The sequence below is a fragment of the Pristiophorus japonicus genome, chromosome 7 (assembly GCF_044704955.1).
Source record: "Pristiophorus japonicus isolate sPriJap1 chromosome 7, sPriJap1.hap1, whole genome shotgun sequence".
NCBI classification, from domain to species: Eukaryota; Metazoa; Chordata; class Chondrichthyes; family Pristiophoridae; genus Pristiophorus; species Pristiophorus japonicus.
In genome coordinates, this window is record NC_091983.1 from 225,610,847 (window position 1) to 225,630,660 (window position 19,814).

Below are 19,814 nucleotides of genomic sequence, written 5' to 3' on the forward strand. Positions count from 1 at the left end.
CTTTGCAATCTTTCTCCATTTAAAGTAAAATTTAAATGCAATGTAATTCTATGTAATTCCAAGAAACATTCCCGAGAGGGACACAGTCCTCATGAAGCAGTGCCTTGCATGGCTTTATTTTGTTTAAAAGAGAGACTCAGGACTTATTTATGTCATCAATGGCATGTACAAGTCTGCAACAATGCTTGACCTAAGTCCTTTTGCAATTTAGAAGCTCCTGTGCTCCCTAGATATGGCTGGCTAAGTCACAGGGTCCCATTTGAAGACCCTTGTGTAGGTGGAAAGCACTGACTCGCTATTTCTTCTACAACAGGAGGCGATCGCTCATGAATCATTTCACATTCCACCAAAGAAAATTGAGAATGGAAACATTGAACTTGGATTTGCCCAAGCTGATGACATCATCGAGGGTCTGTACTGGTTTTATTTTACTGTTTGACAAGTCTTTATCTGCTCAAGGTGAGAGACAGCCAAGAGTTCTGGGGCTGGAAATTTGTTGCCGCCCATTTTGAGGCGTTAATCCAGGCGGAGCGGTAAGTTTAGTGCCTTGTAAATGTTTGCGCCTCCCGCCGAGAAATGTTTTGGAATCAGGCCAAGATCTGACAGGGGCGTGAAATCAGCCGTTACATACTTGACCTATGTGGGGGACGGGGAGGGGGAATGACGCTAACAGACACTCGCGTTAAATTCTGGAATCCATTGCGCATGCTCCGATGCCCGATTTGAAGTTCCGGGAAACATAGAAACATGGAAACATAGAAAGTAGGTGCAGGAGGAGGCCATTCGGCCCTTCGAGCCTGCACCGCCATTCAATAAGATCTTGGCAGATCATTCACCTCAGTAAACCCTTTCCTGATTTCTCTCCATACCCCTTGAACCCTTCAGCCGTAACGGCCAAATCTAACTCCCTCTTGAATATATCCAATGAACTGGCATCAACAACTCTTTGCGGTAGGGAATTCCACAGGTTAACAGGTGAAGAAGTTTCTCCTCATCTTGGTCCTAAATGGCTTACCCCTTATCCTTAGACTGTGACCCCTGGTTCTGGACTGCCCCAACATTGGGAACATTCTTCCTGCATCTAACCTGTTCAGTCCCGTCAGAATTTTATATGTTTCTATGAGATCCCTTCTCAGGGCTTAGCGTCATCTGCAAACTTGGAGATATTACATTCAATTCCTTCATCTAACTCATTGATGTATATTGTAAATAGCTGGGGTCCCAGCACTGAGCCCTGCGGCACCCCACTAGTCACTGCCTGCCATGCTGATAAGGACCCGTTTATCCTGACTCTCTGCTTCCTGTCTGCCAACCAGTTCTCTATCCACGTCAATACATTACCCCCAATATCCATGTGCTTTAATTTATGCACACCAATCTCTAGTGTGGGACCTTGTCAAATGCCTTTTAAAAGTCCAAATACACCACATCCACTGGTTCTCCCTTGTCCACTCTACTAGTTACATTCTGAAAAAATTTTAGAAGATTTGTCAAGCATGATTTCCCTTTCATAAATCCATGCTGACTTGGACCGATCCTGTCATTGTTTTCCAAATGGGCTGCTATATCATCTTTAATAATTGATTCCAACACTTTCCCCAGTACTTATGTCAGGCTAACCGGTCTATAATTCCCCGTTTTCTCTCCCTCCTTTTTTAAAAAGTGGGGTTACATTAGCTACCCTCCAGTCCATAGGAACTGATCCAGAGTCAATAGACTGTTGGAAAATGATCACCAATGCATCCACTATTTCTAAGGCCACTTCCTTAAGTACTCTGAGATGCAGACTATCAAGTCCTGGAGATTTATCGGCCTTCAATCCAATCAATTTCCCTAACACAATTTCCTGACTAATAAGGATTTCCTTCAGTTCCTCCTTCTCGCTAGACCCTCGGTCCCCTAGTATTTTCGGAAGGTTATTTGTGTCTTCCTTCGTGAAGACAGAACCAAAGTATTTGTTCAATTGGTCTGCCATTTCTTTGTACCCCATTATAAATTCACCTGATTCTGACTGCAAGGGACCTATGTTTGTCTTCACAAATCTTTTTCTCTTCACATATCTATGGAAGCTTTTGCAATCAGTTTTTATATTCCCAGCAAGCTTCCTCTCATATTCTATTTTCTCCCTCCTAATTAAATCCTTTGTCCTCCTCTGCTGAATTATAAATTTCTCCCAGTCCTCAGGTTTGCTGCTTTTTCTGGCCAATTTATATGTCTCTTCCTTGGTTTTAACACTATCCTTAATTTCCCTTTTTAGCCACGGTTGAGTCACCTTCCCCGTTTTATTTTTACTCCAGACAGGGATGTACAATTGCTGAAGTTCATCCACGTGATCTTTAAATATTTGCCATTGCCTATCCAACCTCAACCCTTGAAATATCATTCACCAATTCACGCCTCATACCATCGAAGTTACCTTTCCTTAATTTCAGGACCCTAGTCTCTGAATTAACGGTGTCACTCTCCATCTTAATAAAGAATTCTACCATATTATGGTCACTCTTTCCCAAGGGGCCTCGCACAACAAGATTGCTACACATCACCCAGTCTAGGATGGCCAGCCCTCTAGTTGGTTCCTTGACATATTGGTCGAGAAAACGATCCCTAATACACTCCAGGAAATCCTCCTCCATCGTATTGCTACCAGTTTGGTTATCCCAATCTATATGTAGATTAAGGTCGCCCATGATAACTGCTGTACCTTTATTGCATGCATCCCTTATTTCTTGTTTGATGCTGTCCCCAACCTCACTACTACTGTTTGGTGGTCTGTACACAACTCCCACTAGCGTTTTCTGCCCTTTAGTATTCCGCAGCTCCACCCATACTGATTCTACATCATCCAAGCTAATGTCCTTCCTTACTATTGCGTTAATTTCCAAGACTTAAATGTGCGTCGTAATAATGCACCCATTATAGTTTTCAAAATCACATGTTTTCAAGCTGAACAGTTATGTGTGTCTGCCGCTGCAAACTCGGAAGCTCACACACCGTGCTCTGTGCAAACGTTGCACTGACTGACCACCAAGGGAGGCGCTTCCTCATACCTTTAAGTAGCCGCCAGTTAACGACTGTGGAAGGCTGTTTTTTCAAACGTGATTAGTGGCGGTCACTAAATAAGGCGGCCGGACCGAATTTAGCAAACGGGGCTGTAACACAGTCATTGCACCTGACTGACGCCATCACCAGACTGACAGTCAGCAGCCAGGCGCTAGCGTTTTGTGCCCCAGTTAGTCCTCAACTGGATTTTCCGGCAGGGCACTAAAAGCTGCACGCCTGGTCGGTAAGCTATTATGCTCGCTTTAATGCCTCTCCGGGCCGCTAACTGAAGTGCTAAGCAACCAAATTTCCAGCCCCTGGGGGTGGAATCGAGGGGTTCAGGGGGTTTATATATAGAATAATGGATACCTGGGGGTGATTACAGACTGGAATCTAATTAAGTGGTTCAGGGGGTTTATATATAGAATAATGGATACCTGGGGGTGATTACAGACTGGAATCTAATTAAGTGGTTCAGGGGGTTTATATATAGAATAATGGATACCTGAGGGTGATTACAGACTGGAATCTAATCGAGGGGTTCAGGGGGTTTATATATAGAATAATGGATACCTGAGGGTGATTACAGACTGGAATCTAATCAAGGGGTTCAGGGGGTTTATATATAGAATAATGGGTACCTGGGAGTGATTACAGACTGGAATCTAATCGAGGGGTTCAGGGGGTTTATATATAGAATAATGGATACCTGAGGGTGATTATAGACTGGAATCTAATCGAGGGGTTCAGGGGTTTATATATAGAATAATGGATACCTGCGAGTGATTACAGACTGGAATCTAATCGAGGGGTTCAGGGGGTTTATATATAGAATAATGGATACCTGGGAATGATTACAGACTGGAATCTAATCGAGGGGTTCAGGGGGTTTATATATAGAATAATGGATACCTGAGGGTGATTACAGACTGGAATCTAATCGAGGGGTTCAGGGGGTTTATATATAGAATAATGGATACCTGAGGGTGATTACAGACTGGAATCTAATCGAGGGGTTCAGGGGGTTTATATATAGAATAATGGATACCTGGGGGTGATTACAGACTGGAATCTAATCGAGGGGTTCAGAGGGTTTATATATAGAATAATGGATACCTGAGGGTGATTATAGACTGGAATCTAATCGAGGGGTTCAGGGGGTTTATATATAGAATAATGGATACCTGAGGGTGATTACAGACTGGAATCTAATCGAGGGGTTCAGGGGGTTTATATATAGAATAATGGATACCTGGGGTGATTACAGACTGGAATCTAATCGAGGGGTTCAGGGGGTTTATATATAGAATAATGGATACCTGGGAGTGATTACAGACCGGAATCTAATCGAGGGGTTCATGGGGTTTATATATAGAATAATGGATACCTGGGAGTGATTATAAACTGGAATCTAATCGAGGGGTTCAGGGTGTTTATATATAGAATAATGGATACCTGGGAGTGATTACAAACTGGAATCTCATCGAGGGGTTCAGGGGGCTTATATATAGAATAATGGTGGCAGTGCGAGCTGCGAGGAGGATGCTAAGAGGCTGCAGAGGGACTTGGACAGGTTAGGTGAATGGGCAAATGCATGGCAGATGCAGTATAATGTGGATAAATGTGAGGTTATCCACTTTGGTAGCCAAAACAGAAATTCTGAATGGTGACAGATCAGTAAAAGGGGAGGTGCAACGAGACCTGGGTGTCAAGGTACATCAATCATTGAAGGTAGGCATGCGGGTATAGCAGGCAGTAAAGAAAGCAAATGGCATGCTGGCCTTCATAGTGAGGGGATTGGAGTATAGGAGCAGAGAGGTCTTACTGCAGTTGTATAGGACCTTGGTGAGACCACACCTGGAATATTGTGTGCAGTTTTGGTCTCCTAATCTGAGGAAGGATGTTTTTGCTATTGAGGGAGTGCAGCAAAGGTTCACCAGACTGATTCCTGGGATGGCAGGACTGTCATATGAAGAAAGACTAGATCGACTCAGCTTATATTCACTGGAATTTAGAAGAATGAGAGGAGGGTCTCATAGAAACATATAAAATTCTGATTGGATTGGACAGGTTAGATGCAGGAAGAATGCTCCCAATATTGGGGAAGTCCAGAACCAGGTGTCACAGTCTAAGGATAAAGGATAAGCCATTTAGGACAGAAATAAGGAGAAACTTCTTCATTCAGAGAATTTTGAACCTGTGGAATTCTCTACCACAGATAGTTGTTGAGGCCAGTTCGTTCGATATATTCAAAAGGGAGTTAGATGTGGCCCTTACAGCTAAAGGGATCGAGGGGTATGCAGAGAAAGCAGGAAAGGGGTACTGAGGTTGAATGATCAGCCATGATCATATTGAATGGTGGTGCAGGCTCGAAGGGCCGAATGGCCTACTCCTGCACCTATTTTCTATGTTTCTATGTTTCTATGTAAGATTCAATGATTCTTTTGCTTGTCACTGCCTGAAGTACAGCTGTATTTAAAAGATATACATTGTTCGGGACCTGCCTATCTCAAGCAGCAAGGCATCACCTGACTTGTGTCGATGGTGTTCTGCAGGGGAAATTCATGTTGGAGGACAGGAGCACTTCTACCTGGAGACTCATTGCACCGTGGCTGTGCCTAAGGGTGAAGATGGTGAAATGGAACTCTTTGCATCAACACAGGCCCCTTCGCAAATGCAGGCAAGTGCTTCCGACTGGTTGCTACGTCAATGCAGACGTCACCGGCATTTTAAAAAAATGAGTTCACAAGATGTGGGTGTCGCTCGCAAGGCCAGCGTTTACTGCCCATCCGTAATTGCCCTTGGGAAGAGGGTGGTGAGCCACGTTCATGAACTGCTGCAGTCCATGTGGTGAAAATTCTCCCACAGTGCTGTTAGGAAGGGAGTTCTAGGAGTTTGACCCAGCGACGATGAAGGAGCGGCGATACATTTCAAAGTCAGGATGGTGTGTAACTTGGGCGTAAACGTGCAGGTGATGGTGTTCCCATACACCTGCTGCTCTTGTCCTTCTAGGTGGGAGAAGTCGCAGGTTTGGGAGGACATTGTACTTCAATCCTATCGGCAGCCTTTATAGGCAGAGGTTTGTACGTGCATCACAGGTTTCGGTGACAGTGGACACTGTGGACGGAATTTTATCGGCTCTGAGAGGGGGGCGGTCGGAGGCAGGTCAGTGTCAAAATTGAAATGATTGACAGGGTGGGGAGCCCCCACACTAGACTCCCATATGCTGGGTCTTTCAGTGCTGAACAGACCCGACATCAAGCGGCGGGGGAGGCAATTTAGATCAATAAGAGGTAATGAAAAGCCATTTTAACATCATTTTGCCCATGCACTTAACATTTTTCCAGCTTTTTCAAGAGGTTCACAGGGATCAGGGATCACGTCAGGTAAGTAGGTCAGGTGTTCCATCAATACCCTTCTGAAAAATTGACAGCAGCAAATGTGGTATAAAAACTAACATTTGACAGCTATTCACTTTCCAATCTTAGAAGCCAGAGCCTCCAGGATTTGGAAGACACATTTGAGACTTATGCAGGTTGGAAGATTTGGAGTAAACTCTCTATCCACTGTGTCCTCCTTGTTACAACTTCTCTCACCTTTGACAAATCGCTTCTGTCATCTCAACCTCACCTGCCATCTATTCCATCAGCATCGTTGCCCTTGAAAGAAATCTCACCTTGGTCCTCAGAATCCCACCACGATCAGCCCGAACACCAGCAGCACCAACAACATCACCAACCTTCTCCGCAATCAACTGATGCTGCACAGGGCACGGTGGGGGGGAGGTGAAATTCAGGGTCTCAGAGAGACCCATTAATGCCTGTTTGCGGCGGCCATGCAGTGGAATCCCGAGACCACCGCTTTGTGGTCAAATGGCCAACCTGACCCAAATTCAGGTCGTGGATTTTTCAGCCTGGACTCGATTCCGCCCCAATGCTGATGACCGCCGCAAGCGTGTCATCAGAATGTACACTGCCGCTCTTTTTCTGTTGGTGCACCTTATCTGGAATGTGTGCGGCCCAGTAGCGTGGCGGCCCTTCAAGGGGAGGGCCCACTGCCACGGCCATCATGTATTTATTTTTGCCGGCCGACTTCCCGATCAGCCGGCAGGATAGGGCCCACGGGTTTGGCCTGGCCACCAACAGGCAGCCTGGCACCCTCCCTCTTGGGTGCCAGACGACATGGGTCAGCCGAAACCCTCCCTGGTGGCCCAGTAGCCGAAGAATTAAAATGACTGATTCTCTCTCTGATACGTCCTAATTATACAGTACAAATGCGCACGAGGCACATACTTGAGAGAAGGTCACTCTGTGACCAGTTACCTTCATTAGCCAGCACTGAAGTGATGAAGGTGGGCGGAGCTTCCCCTTTTATACCTGAAAGACCAGTTTAGGAGTGTCTTCCACAAGTTCACCACCTAGTGGTCACTGTTCTCACAGTGTACAACTTGGGTCAGTTTATGCATGGGTTACAATGACAGTTAAATACATGACACTCTCCTTTGATGGAGTGACATCAGCAGAGTCTCGGTCCCGACACAAATTCAGCCCCTCAGCCTGCCTTTCTGGCGATCTCCCGGCCTCCACTATGACCAACTTCCGTCGGTCTTTGAAATAATTTAAAAGTCCTGAAAATCGATCGGAATGCCACCTCATGGATCCCAGCGGTAAAACCGGATAGAAAGTCATAGGTGCGCCAGCTATTGACCCCAGGGCATCAGCACCTAACCACATTGCTGCCCGGGAGACCAGTGATGGCCTTGCCATGGCTAGATTTACTACATGGAATACAATGTCGGAAAGTGTGAGGTCATCCACCTTGGGAAAAAAAACAGTAAAAGGGAATATTATTTGAATGGGGAGAAATTACAACATGCTGAGGTGCAGAGGGACCTGGGGGTCCTTGTGCATGAATCTCAAAAAGTTAGTTTGCAGGTGCAGAAGGTAATCAGGAAGGCAAATGGGATGTTGGCCTTCATTGCGAGAGGGATGGAGTTCAAAAGCAGGGAGGTCCTGCTGCAACTATACAGGGTATTGGTAAGGCCGCACCTGGAGTACTGCGTGCAGTTTTGGTCACCTTACTTAAGGAAGGATATACTAGCTTTGGAGGGGGTACAGAGACGATTCATGAGGCTGATTCCGGAGATGAGGGGGTTACCTTATGATGATAGATTGAATAGACTGGGTCTTTACTCGTTGGAGTTCAGAAGGATGAGGGGGGATCTTATAGAAACATTTAAAATAATGAAAGGGATAGACAAGATAGAGGCAGAGAGGTTGTTTCCACTGGTCGGGACCAGAACTAGGGGGCACAGCCTCAAAATACGGGGGAGCCAATTTAAAACCGAGTTGAGAAGGAATTTCTTCTCCCAGAGGGTTGTGAATCTGTGGAATTCTCTGCCCAAGGAAGCAGTTGAGGCTAGCTCATTGAATGTATTCAAGTCACAGATAGATAGATTTTTAACCAATAAGGGAATTAAGGGTTACGGGGAGCGGGCGGGTAAGTGGAGCTGAGTCCATGGCCAGATCAGCCATGATCTTGTTGAATGGCGGAGCAGGCTTGAGGGGCTAGATGGCCTACTCCTGTTCCTAATTCTTATGTTCTTATGTTCTTATTTGACGCTGTACACCCTGACTGCCATCAGCTTAGCATCACCCCTCACGAACACCATAAACCATCCCTACAATGGCCAAGCCATTCCTTTCACACTCATCAGCATAGCGGGGGTACTGTTATGTCCAACTCACTGCAGCTCACTAAGCCACAGGAGTTGGATGTAGTCCTTAGTACTCGGGGTATCAAGGGGTATGGCGAGAAAGCAGGAATGGGGTACTGAAGTTGCATGTTCAGCCATGAACTCATTGACTGGCGGTGCAGGCTCGAGGGGCCAAATGGCCCACTCCTGCACCTATTTTCTATGTTTCTATGTTTCTATGTTTCCAAAGGTGCACACAAATCTGTCCAAGAAGGCAAAGTGTTGAAAATAAAGATTTCAATGTTTGACAGCACATTAGCAGAAACTTTGCATGGCACATTGGCGAGAACCCCCAAGTGCTGACCCTTGTGTGTTGTTCGTTGGCCTGATTGGACTAGGTTGAGGATGAGTGTGAGGGGTGGCTAGTGAGATGGGGATATGATAATGTAGATAGGGAGAGAAGGATGGGCTGTGGTGCAAGATAAGTTGGTGTGAGTCAGGATGTGCAGGATTGGGGTAGGGAAGGCAGAATGATGGGGATGTGATGAGTGGCACAGCAGGGTGAGGTTGAGTATGGCTTTGCAGTAACATTTCGTGATCGACTGAGATCATTGAAAGATTTGAGCCACTACAACCTGGTCCTCATGATGACATCCCTGCTTGTGCCCTCCTGTGCACTATGCAACCAGGCTGCGTTGGTGTCCTGGGGTGGTCTCTTCCACGCATGGGAAGGGAATAGAAACTCCCCGCGTGCTGTGACTCCCTCCATAAGCATCTGGAGGGAGTGATGGGAGAACCTCGGTGCAGCCATGCACCCCTGTGCAGTGCTTGTCAGTGTTTGCAGCAGCTCAAGGCTGCAGGGCACTGACAGGGAACTGTCAAAGCAATGTGCGCATGGTCCTTTTAAGGATATCGGCTGATGTCACATCATCAAATAACGTCATCAGATCGTTTTCTTTTAATTGGCCGGGAACCTCGCTGGGCCAGCTTAATAAGCCCCATCAAGGTAAAATCACTTGGAGAGAGCGTGATGGAACTGATAGCGGCCCGGAACTCGCACCAGACCTCAGCCGCCTCGCTCCCGACCCGGTAGGTGAAGTCCCGGCCTATGTGGTGATGACGCCGTGTCAGTTGGTTAACAGAGAGGAAGCATAATTAGAGTAGATTGGTCTGTGGAAGAGTTGGAAATGGTTTATCCTTTGGGTTAGAAAATTATATCCCTTCACGGTGGTATCTTTATTGTTCACCCCTTTGGCGTCAACTGTGGCTCAGTGATGGTGCTCTCACCTCCTGAGTTAGAGGTCATGGGTTCAAGTCCCATTCCAGAGACTTGATCACACAATCCAGGCTGACAGTCCAGTGCAGTGCTGAGGGAGTGCTGCATGAGACGTTAAACCGAGTCAGTCGGACATAGAAAATCCCATGCCACTATCTTGAAAAAGAGCAGGGGTGTTCTCCCTGGGCCAATATTTATCCCTCAGCCGCCATCACTAAAACAGATTATCTGGTCATGATCACATTGCTCTTTGTGGGAGCTTGCTGTGCACATATTGGCCACATTTACTACATTACAAGAGAGACTACACTTCGAAAGTAATTCATTGGTTGTGATGCGCTTGGCGAAATCCTGAGGTCATGATAGGCGCTGTATAAATGTAAGTCTTTCTTTGAGTTTAAGGGGAAGTTGGATAAGTACATGAGGGAGGAAACAAGAGAAAAATATGTCAGTAGGGTGAGACGATGTAAGGGGGGACGAGAATTGGCTGGAGCACTTATCCCGAATGACCTCTTCCGTGCTGTAAAATTTTATGTAATTGTTCCTTGTGTCTTCCCGCAGCTCCATGTTGCTAAAGTACTGGGCGTCCCCGCCAACAGGATTGTCTGTCGGGTGAAGCGGATAGGAGGGGGCTTCGGAGGGAAGGAGTCCCACAGCTCAATACTATTGACAGTGGTGGCCGTTGCTGCTTACAAGTAAGTGTCAGCGTGAGGGGAGGACTATTGTCCCGGTCCTGGGGAGATTTATGACCATGTCAATATGCGAACCATGCACCTCCTTGGCCCTAAAAGCTCAACAGTAACCCGCGCTGGAACGGAATGGTTAGAGGCTGCATCTCAGTATCCCAGCTGTTCGTCTTTGTGGGCCTGTCACGTGCATACCATGGACTCCCATGAACTGATAAAATTGAATGAATGTTGCTATTCATTTGTCTGTAACTTTGGGGTATAAGAACATAAGAAATAGGAGCAGGAGTAGGCCATTTGGCCCCTCGAGCCTGCTCCGCCATTTAATAAGATCATTGCTGATCTGATGTAGGGCTCAGCTCCACTTCCCTGCCTGCTCCCCATAACCTTTTATTCCCTTATGGCTCAAAAATCTGTCTATCTCCACCTTAAATATATTCAATGACCCAGCCCCCACATCTCTCTGGGGCAGAGAATTCCACAGATTTACAACCCTCTGAGAGAAGAAATTCCTCCTCATCTCAGTTTTAAATGGGCAGCCCCTTATTCTGAGACTATGTCCCCTAGTTTTGCTTTCCCCTATGAGAGGAAATATTCTCACTGCATCCACCTTGTTGAGCCCCCTCATTATCTTATATGTTTGGATAAGATCACCTCTCATTCTTCTGAAATCCAATGAGCATACTACTCAACCTACTCAACCTATCTTCATAAGTCAACCCCCTGATCTCCAGAATCAACCTTGTGAACCTTCTCTGAGCAGCCTCCAATGCAAGTATATCCTTCCTTAAATACGGAGACCAAAACTGTACGCAGTAGTCTAGGGTATGGTAGTGTATTGGCTATAGTATTGGAATGACATCCAAGAGGTAGTGAGTTTGAATTCTACCATGGCCGGTTGTAAAATTGAATTCAATGGGGCTAATTTTGACTGTGGGTGGAAGTGTAAAACATGATATCGATTCAGTTGCGAGGAGGCTCAATAAGTTTGTGGGCTGGCACCAGGATAAAAAGGAACATTGTCATAAATACCAAACCAGCTCACCAATGCTCTCACAGAAGGGAACCGGCAACTCCTACCAGGTTTGGCATGGGTGACTCCAATCCCATACTATGTCGGACGTCAGCCGTGGCTCAGTGGGTCGCACTCTCACCTCTGGTTCAGAAGGTTGTGGGTTCAAGCCACACCCCAGAGACTTGAACATGTAATCTAGGCTGACACTCCAGTGCAGTGCTGAGGGAGTGCTACACTGGCGGAGGTGCCGTCTTTCGGACGAGACATGAAGCCGAGGCCCCCTCTGCCCTCTCAGGTGGATGTAAAAGATCCCACTGCAGTATTCGAAGAAGAGCAGGGGAGTGCTCCCTGATGTCCTGGGCAATATTTATCTCTCAAACGCCATCACTAAAATCTGGTCATTATCACATTGCTGTTTGTGGACCTGTTTCTGTGCTGTAAAGTCTCGCCATAGCGGTAAAAGAGCAGACATCGGGTGAGAACAGAAATGCAGGATGACCAACAGATGGTGGATAACAATATGTCACACATCTGCTCCAGTCCTCACTGTTGGGTATGCAATAACTGTTAGACTGAACACTGTTTAACTCAAAGAGGTATGACCTTGGCTCTGCTTTCTTAAGGCCCAAAGTGACTAATATACAAAATGGCTAGCCTTATACACACGTGCATGTAGCCCAATGGCCTCCAACAGTGAAGCCATCTAGTGGCTAGTGATCTCAAAAGTACAACCTTGTGAAATCAATTTTCAAGAAGGGCCCCAAAAGAGGCATTAGGACCCCTTATTAGCATATGCAAGGAGCCGAACACCGTTTCAGTCACCGCCCCCTCCGTGACTCCTAAAGAAAGGCCTGATTAATTTAGCAGCGGCCCGAACGGCGACGCAAATTGGGAGTGGCGCATCCCACTGCTGCTGTACCTTTACATCCACAGTTTCTGGGACATAAAAGGCGCTGAAACTCCCAGGGATTTCACTGCTGTCCTGTCCTAAATCCTGTGAGGTTAAACACAATTCCGCGGCGGTGTGAATTGTATGCATGCAGCAGGTCACCAAGTACACGACCATGGATAAGGCAACCAAGGGGCCTGCTCCGGTGTTTGTTCCCAGTGGGCGAGGCTCGATGCTGGGAGTTTTGCGATTTACAAGTGTGGTCTTTTGCTCGCTCTTTCATTCCTCCTTCTCCCCCCTCCCCCTTTGACAGGACAAAGCGGCCCGTCCGATGCATGCTGAACCGCGATGAGGACATGTTGGTGAGCGGAGGAAGGAATCCTTTCTTGGGCCGCTACAAGGTAAAGACTCGGGAATGGTAAAAAGGTGAAGAGAAATGTCGATGGGATTGTGTGCCCGCTATTCATTGTTTCTCCTTTCTCGCTATGTTTTGCTTCAAGGTCGGGTACCAGAAGAATGGGAAAATTGTAGCTGTGGACCTCACGTTTTACTGTAACGCAGGAAGATGCCTGGACCTTTCATTTTCTGTACGTGACACTTGGCTGCATTTCCTTACAAAGCAGAAAGCCTTTTGGCATGCGGGGGCATTCTACCTAGGACAAATATTGGAGCTTCTTCCCCTGGCTCTTTCCCCTGGCAGGAGAGTCTAGAACCATCATCATAAGCAGTCCCTCGATTGAGGGTGACTTGCTTCCACACCAAAAGGGATGAGTTCATTGAAGTTTCAATGGAGAACCCGATATTCCAGTCCTGAACACCGGGGGGTGGAAGATGCCTGTGTGTGGATTTTTTTAACGTGTGGTGACCGTTGCACATCAGCCACCACACGGGCTTGACAGAGCTCGGCCTTTATCCAGTGGCAAGGGTGATCCAGGACGACTGGAGACCTGCTCTGCTGCACGGACCTAGTGCGCGCACATATCGCAGTGTGGGCTGGCCCGTGCTGCCCCTGGGCCCTCGGCTCTTCTGGGCCCTGCACCCCCATTTGTCACACCTCCACAACGCTCTCTCACTGTTCCTCCGCCACGATCTCTCACCGCTGATCTCTCACCGCCCCTCCACCTGCGGGTCACTGTCTCAGGGTAAGGGGACTGAGATGAGGTGAAATTTCTTCACTCAGAGGGTGGTGAATCTTTGGAATTCTCTGCCTCAGAGGACTGTGGATGCTCAGTCATTGAGTATATTCAAGATAGAGATCGCTAATAGGTTTGGACACTAAGGGAATCAAGGAACACGGGGATCTGGCGGGAAAGTGGAGCTGAGGTAGAAGATTAGCCATGATATTAAATGGCGGAGCAGGCTCGAGGGGCCGAATTTCTTCTTTCAGAGGGTTATAAATCTGTGGAATTCTCTGCACCAGAGAGCTGTGGAGGCTGAGTCATTGAATATATTTAAGGTGGAGATAGACAGATTTTTGAGTGATAAAGGAATAAGGGGTTATGGGGAGTGGGCAGCTCATTTGCAAACCCATTGGTGTAATAGAAACATAGAAAATAGGTGCAGGAGTAGGCCACTCGGCCCTTCGAGCTTGCACCACCATTCAATAAGATCTTGGCTGATCATTCCCTCAGTATCCCTTTCCTGCTTTCTCTCAATACCCCTTGAACCCTTTAGCCGTAAGGGCCATATCTAACTCCAATGAACTGGTATCAACAACTCTCTGCGGCAAGGAATTCCACAGGTTAACAACTCTCTGAGTGAAGAAGTTTCTCCTCATCGCAATCCTAAATGGTCTACCCCTTATCCTAAGACTTTGTCCCCTGGTTCTGGACTTCCACAACATCAGGAACATTCTTCCCGCATCGAATTGTCCCGTCCCGTCAGCATCTTATATGTTTCTTTGAGATCCCCTCTCATCCTTCTAAACTCCAGTGTATAAAGGCCCAGTTGATCCAGTCTCTCCTCATATTACAGTCCAGCCATCCCTGGAATCTGGTGAACCTTCGCTGCACTCCCTCAATAGCAAGAATGTCCTTCCTCAGATTAGGAGACCAAAACTGAACACAATATTCCAGGTGAGGCCTCACCAAGGCCCTGTACAACTGCAGTAAGACCTCCCTGCTTCTATACTCAAATCCCCTAGCTATGAAGGCCAACATGCCATTTGCCTTCTTCACCGCCTGCTGTACCTGCATGCCAACTTTCAATGACTGATGAACCATGACACCCAGATCTCGTTGCACCTCCCCTTTTCCTAATCTGCCGCCATTCAGATAATATTCTGCCTTCGTGTTTTTGCCTCCAAAGTAGATAACCTCACATTTATCCACATTATACTGCATCTGCCATGCATTTGCCCACTCACCTAACCTGTCCAAGTCACCCTGCAGCCTCTTAGCATCCTCCTCACAGCTCACACCGCCATCCAGTTAAGTGTCATCTGCAAACTTGGAGACATTACATTCAAATCCTTCATCTAAATCATTAATGTATATTATAAAGAGCTGGGGTCCCAGCACTGAGCCCTGCGGCACTCCACTAGTCACTGTCTCTCATTGTGAAAAGGACCCATTTATCCCGACTCTCTGCTTCCTGTCTGCCAACCAGTTCTCTATCCACGTCAGTACATTACCCCCAATATCATGTGCTTCAATTTTGCACACCAATCTCTTGTGCGGGACCTTGTCAAATGCCTTTTGAAAGTCCAAATGCACCACATCCACTGGTTCTCCATTGTCCACTTTACTAGTTACATCCTCAAAAAAATCCAGAAGATTTGTCAAGCATGATTTCTCTTTCATAAATCCATGCTGACTTGGACCGATCCTGTCACTGTTTTCCAAATGCGCTGCTATTGCCCTGGGAATTTATTGGCCTTCAATCCCATCAATTTCCCTAACACAATTTCCCGCCTAATAAGTATATCCTTCAATTCCTCCTTCTCACTTGACCCTCGGTCCCCTCGTACTTCCGGAAGGTTATTTGTGTCTTCCTTCGTGAAGACAGAAGCAAAGTATTTGTTCAATTGGTCTGCCATTTCTTTGTTCCCCATTATAAATTCACCTGAATCCAACTGCAAGGGACCTACGTTTGTCTTCACTAATCTTTTTCTCTTCACATATCCTTAAAAGCTTTTGCAGTCAGTTTTTATGTTCCCAGAAAGCTTCCTCTCTTACTCTATTTTCCCCCTCTTAATTAAACCCTTTGCCTCCTCTGCTAACTTCTAAATTTCTCCAAGTCCTCAGATTTGTTGCTTTTTCTGGTCAATTTATATGCTTCTTCCTTGGATTTAACATTATCCTTAATTTCCCTTGTTAGTCACGGTTGAGCCACCTTCCTCGTTTTATTTTTACACCAGACAGGGATGTACAACTGTTGAACTTCATCCATGTGATCTTTAAATGTTTGCCATTGCCTATCCACCGTCAACCCTTTAAGTATCATTTGCCAGCCAATGCTAGCCAATTCACACCTCATACCATCAAAGTTACCTTTCCTCAAGTTCAGGACCTTAGTTTCTGAATTAGCTGTGTTACTCTCCATCTTAATAAAGAATTCTACCATATTATGGTCATTCTTCCCCAAGGGGTCTCGCACAACAAGATTGCTAATTAGTCTTTACTCATTACACATCACCCAGTCTAGGATGGCCAGCTCTCTAGTTAGTTCCTCGTCATATTGGTCTAGAAAACCATTCCTAATACTCTCCAGGAAATCCTCCTCCACCGCATTGCTACCAGTTTGGTTAGCCCAATCAATATGTAGATTAAAGTCACCCATGATAACTGCTGTACCTTTATTGCACGCATCACTTATTTCTTGTTTGATGCTGTCCCCAACCTCACTACTACTGTTTGGTGGTCTGTACACAACTCCCACTAGCGTTTTTTGCCCTTTGGTATTCTGTCGCTCCACCCATACAGATTCCACTTTGGTGTGGAACAGGTGTAATCAGCTCGAGTGCAATGGGCTGACATCCAATGGGATACTGACAGCCGATGGGGGTGGACTGCCTATTCCCCATACCATATGAGCTGTGGGAGCCCATGAAACCCTCCTGCTGTATAAGACTGACTGTCCTGCCAGCTGGTACTAAGATGGTTCCGGCCTTGGAAGATCTGCTCACGTTGTGGCCTGCGAAGCCTTCCGCCAGCTCACACCATTCTCCAAGGGGACGAGTGCAAAGATGCAAAAACTAGTACTGCATGTCTTATCAATTCTTTCATCATACCTTTCAACAACTCCAACAACTTGTAATTATATAGCGCCTGTAACATAGGAAAAATGTCCCAAGGCACTTCACAGGAGCATTATGAAGCAAAATTTGACACCGAGCCCCATAAGGAGATATTAGGTCAAGTAACTGAAAGCTTGGGCAAAGAGGTATGTTTAAGGAGAGTTTTAAGGAAGGACAGGAAGGGAGAGAGGCAGAGAGGTTTAGGCAGGGAGTTCCAGAGCTCCGCCAATTGCAGAGCGATTAAATTCGGGAATGAACAGGAGGCCAGAATTGGAGGAGCCCAGATATCTCTGGTTGTGGGGTTGGGGGAGTTGACAGAGATAGGGAGGAGGGAGGAGCGAAGCCATGGAGGGATTTGAAAATAAGGATGAGAATTTTACTGGCGGACCAGGCACAATGTAGGTCAGCGAGCGCAGGGTTGCTGGGTGAACGGGACTTGGTGCAAGTTAAGTTATGGACAGCAAAGTTTTGGTTGAACTCAAGTTTATGGAGGGTGGAAGATGGGAAGCCAGCCAGGAGAGCATTGGAATAATCAAATCTAGAGGTAACAAAGGCATTTATGCGGGTTTCAGCAGCAGATGAGCTGAGGCTGGTGGCCAGAGTCGGGCGATGTTCCGTAGGCGATCTGTATTAAAATGGTCAGCAGGCAGGTAAAGCAACAGCAAGCTTCCGTGCACAACATGGCCTCCTCAATGAGAAAATCTTCTCAGCAACTCCAAATTAGAGTGACAGAATAAGCTGGTGTTAGCCCTTAAAGGGAACTGAAGTTTTTTTGTGATGAATCTGAGGAGTTCGCCTTTAAGAGCACTTGCTGCCCCCAAATCCACCCCCAAAACTGACAATAAATTCAGAGGAGAATCCAGACCATGGACCTCCTGTGCATTCTTGTAACGCTAATGAATAATCAGAGGTAAAGTTTATTTTTCAATACTCGGGGAACCACAAAGTAAATTCCTTACATCACTGTCTCACTTTGCATCTCTGACACCAGATCATGGAAAGGGCTTTATTCCACATGGATAACTGTTACAAAATCCCCAACATTCGAGGGGTCGGCTACGTCTGCAAAACCAACCTGCCCGCCAACACGGCGTTCCGTGGATTCGGGGGTCCTCAGGGAATGCTGATTGCGGAGTGCTGGATGAACGATGTTATTCAGAAGTGCGGACTGCCTTCAGAGCAGGTATGGTACGGGCGAGGGCTACTGGGGAGGGGTACAGGGTGGGGACACCAAGGACCAGGGTCACAGATCAGGGCGCAAGAAAGCACACAGATAAAAACAGCGAATACGGTAGCATCGTGGTTATGTTACTGGACAAGTAATCCAAAGGCCTGGACTAATGATCCTGAGATGTGAGTTCAAATCCCACCACGGCAGCTGGGGAATTTAAATTCTGTTAATTAAATAAATCTAGTTTTGGGAAGGAAATTTGCTGTCCTTATCCGGTCTGGCCTATATATGACTCCAGAACCACAGCAATGTGGTTGACTCTTCACTGCCCCCTGTGGTTGAAGAAGGTGGCTCACAAAGGCAATTAGGGATGGCAATTAATGCTGGCCTTGCCAGCGATGCCCACATTCCATGGACAAATTAAAAAAAAATAAGGTGACCCGTCAAGCCTGCTTCTCCCACTGATTATCGGGCCGTCTTTAACTCGGGGCGGGAATCGGAGGTGGGATTTTTAACTCCTGCCACTCTTCATTTACAATCCCGGATGTTGACTCCTGTCCAAAACCGACAGGATTTACATGAGTTATGGTCGGCAGGAGTAAACATTGGTGGTGGCGGGTGGAAGTGGGGTTGTGTTCGCTGCTGGGTAACCCACGGAAACGGTCCTGGGCAAGTTAAGTACGGATTTGAGGGGGGAAATGGTGGGGGTTCATAAACTGTGGGATCGGGGAAGGTGGGGTCACTTCAGAGGGTTTGGGCCTGTATGTGACTCCAGTTCCACAACAACTTGGTTGACTATTAACTGCCCTCTGCAGTGTCGGGCCGAGCCTCAAACCCCTGCAATGGACAACAAGAACCACGAGGACTGCAGCAGTTCAGGAAGGCAATCCGACACCACCTTCTTCAACTGAGGACAGGCCCACATCCCGAGGATGAATATCAAGAATAGCCAAGAGTTTCAGAGTCAATTTTTAGCTCTGTCCCCGCATAGGCCCAGCTATCAGGAATTCTGGCACGGATGGGCTCAACAAGCCCGGTTGGTGCTCCGCCCGTTAATTTGTTCAATCACGCGAGCTCACAAGTGGGGCACACGGGCCTCCACAACCCCGTTCCTGACATGCCCATCTGTTGCACGGCAGGAGTCCTCATTTATCCATGTTGAGCCTGAAATTCTGACATCCCCGGGCCTGTACGAACTTTCTACGGACCTGGGAAGGCATCGGAAAAGCCGGTTTTCAGCGCGCAATGCGCATGCGCAGAAAACCGGATCTTCCGATCTGTCAAGTTTCTGGCTTGACAGATCTCGTGCACATCGGGAGTGAGAACATTTGTACGTGCAAATTTGCGATATTTACGCATACAAATGTCCTCAAAAATCTTACGGCTGAAAAAGCATGGCGCAAAGCCAACTTTTACAGGCGCAAGTGTTTTAAAACACACAAAAACATATAAAAATAAAGTTATTGTAATGTTAAAAACCCTCCCCACAACAGTAAGTTTATTTTGAAGCATAATTAAAAAAACTTTTTTAAAAATCGGGAAAATATTTTTTTTTTATAAGACATTAATAACTTTAATTTAAATGAATCTTAAATATGTAGTGTATATTTTCTATGTTTTATGTTTTGGGTGTTTGAGGGGGTTTCTCATTCATAATAATACGAGTTTCGGACTTACGAAACTCCTATTACTATGAATGAGAATATACTATACCTGATTGGCTGCCCAGAGCCATGTGACTCCAGCTCCAGGCCTGCGCATGTCCTGACGTGCACGCGCTGCGATGCGCAGCAAGAGGAGGCCTGT

General features: G+C 46.6%; 1 protein-coding gene across 1 annotated transcript in view; it reads left to right on the forward strand.

Moving 5' to 3' along the window:
- The window catches only part of xdh (xanthine dehydrogenase), a 178,034-nt gene that overhangs the window by 109,113 nt on the left and 49,107 nt on the right, over window positions 1-19,814 (forward strand). The window contains exons 19-24 of the mRNA XM_070884265.1: window positions 314-410; window positions 5,595-5,719; window positions 10,572-10,705; window positions 12,914-13,001; window positions 13,101-13,187; window positions 17,829-18,020. Coding sequence (XP_070740366.1) covers window positions 314-410; window positions 5,595-5,719; window positions 10,572-10,705; window positions 12,914-13,001; window positions 13,101-13,187; window positions 17,829-18,020 — 723 coding nt within the window. The remainder of the gene's footprint in view (window positions 1-313; window positions 411-5,594; window positions 5,720-10,571; window positions 10,706-12,913; window positions 13,002-13,100; window positions 13,188-17,828; window positions 18,021-19,814) is intronic.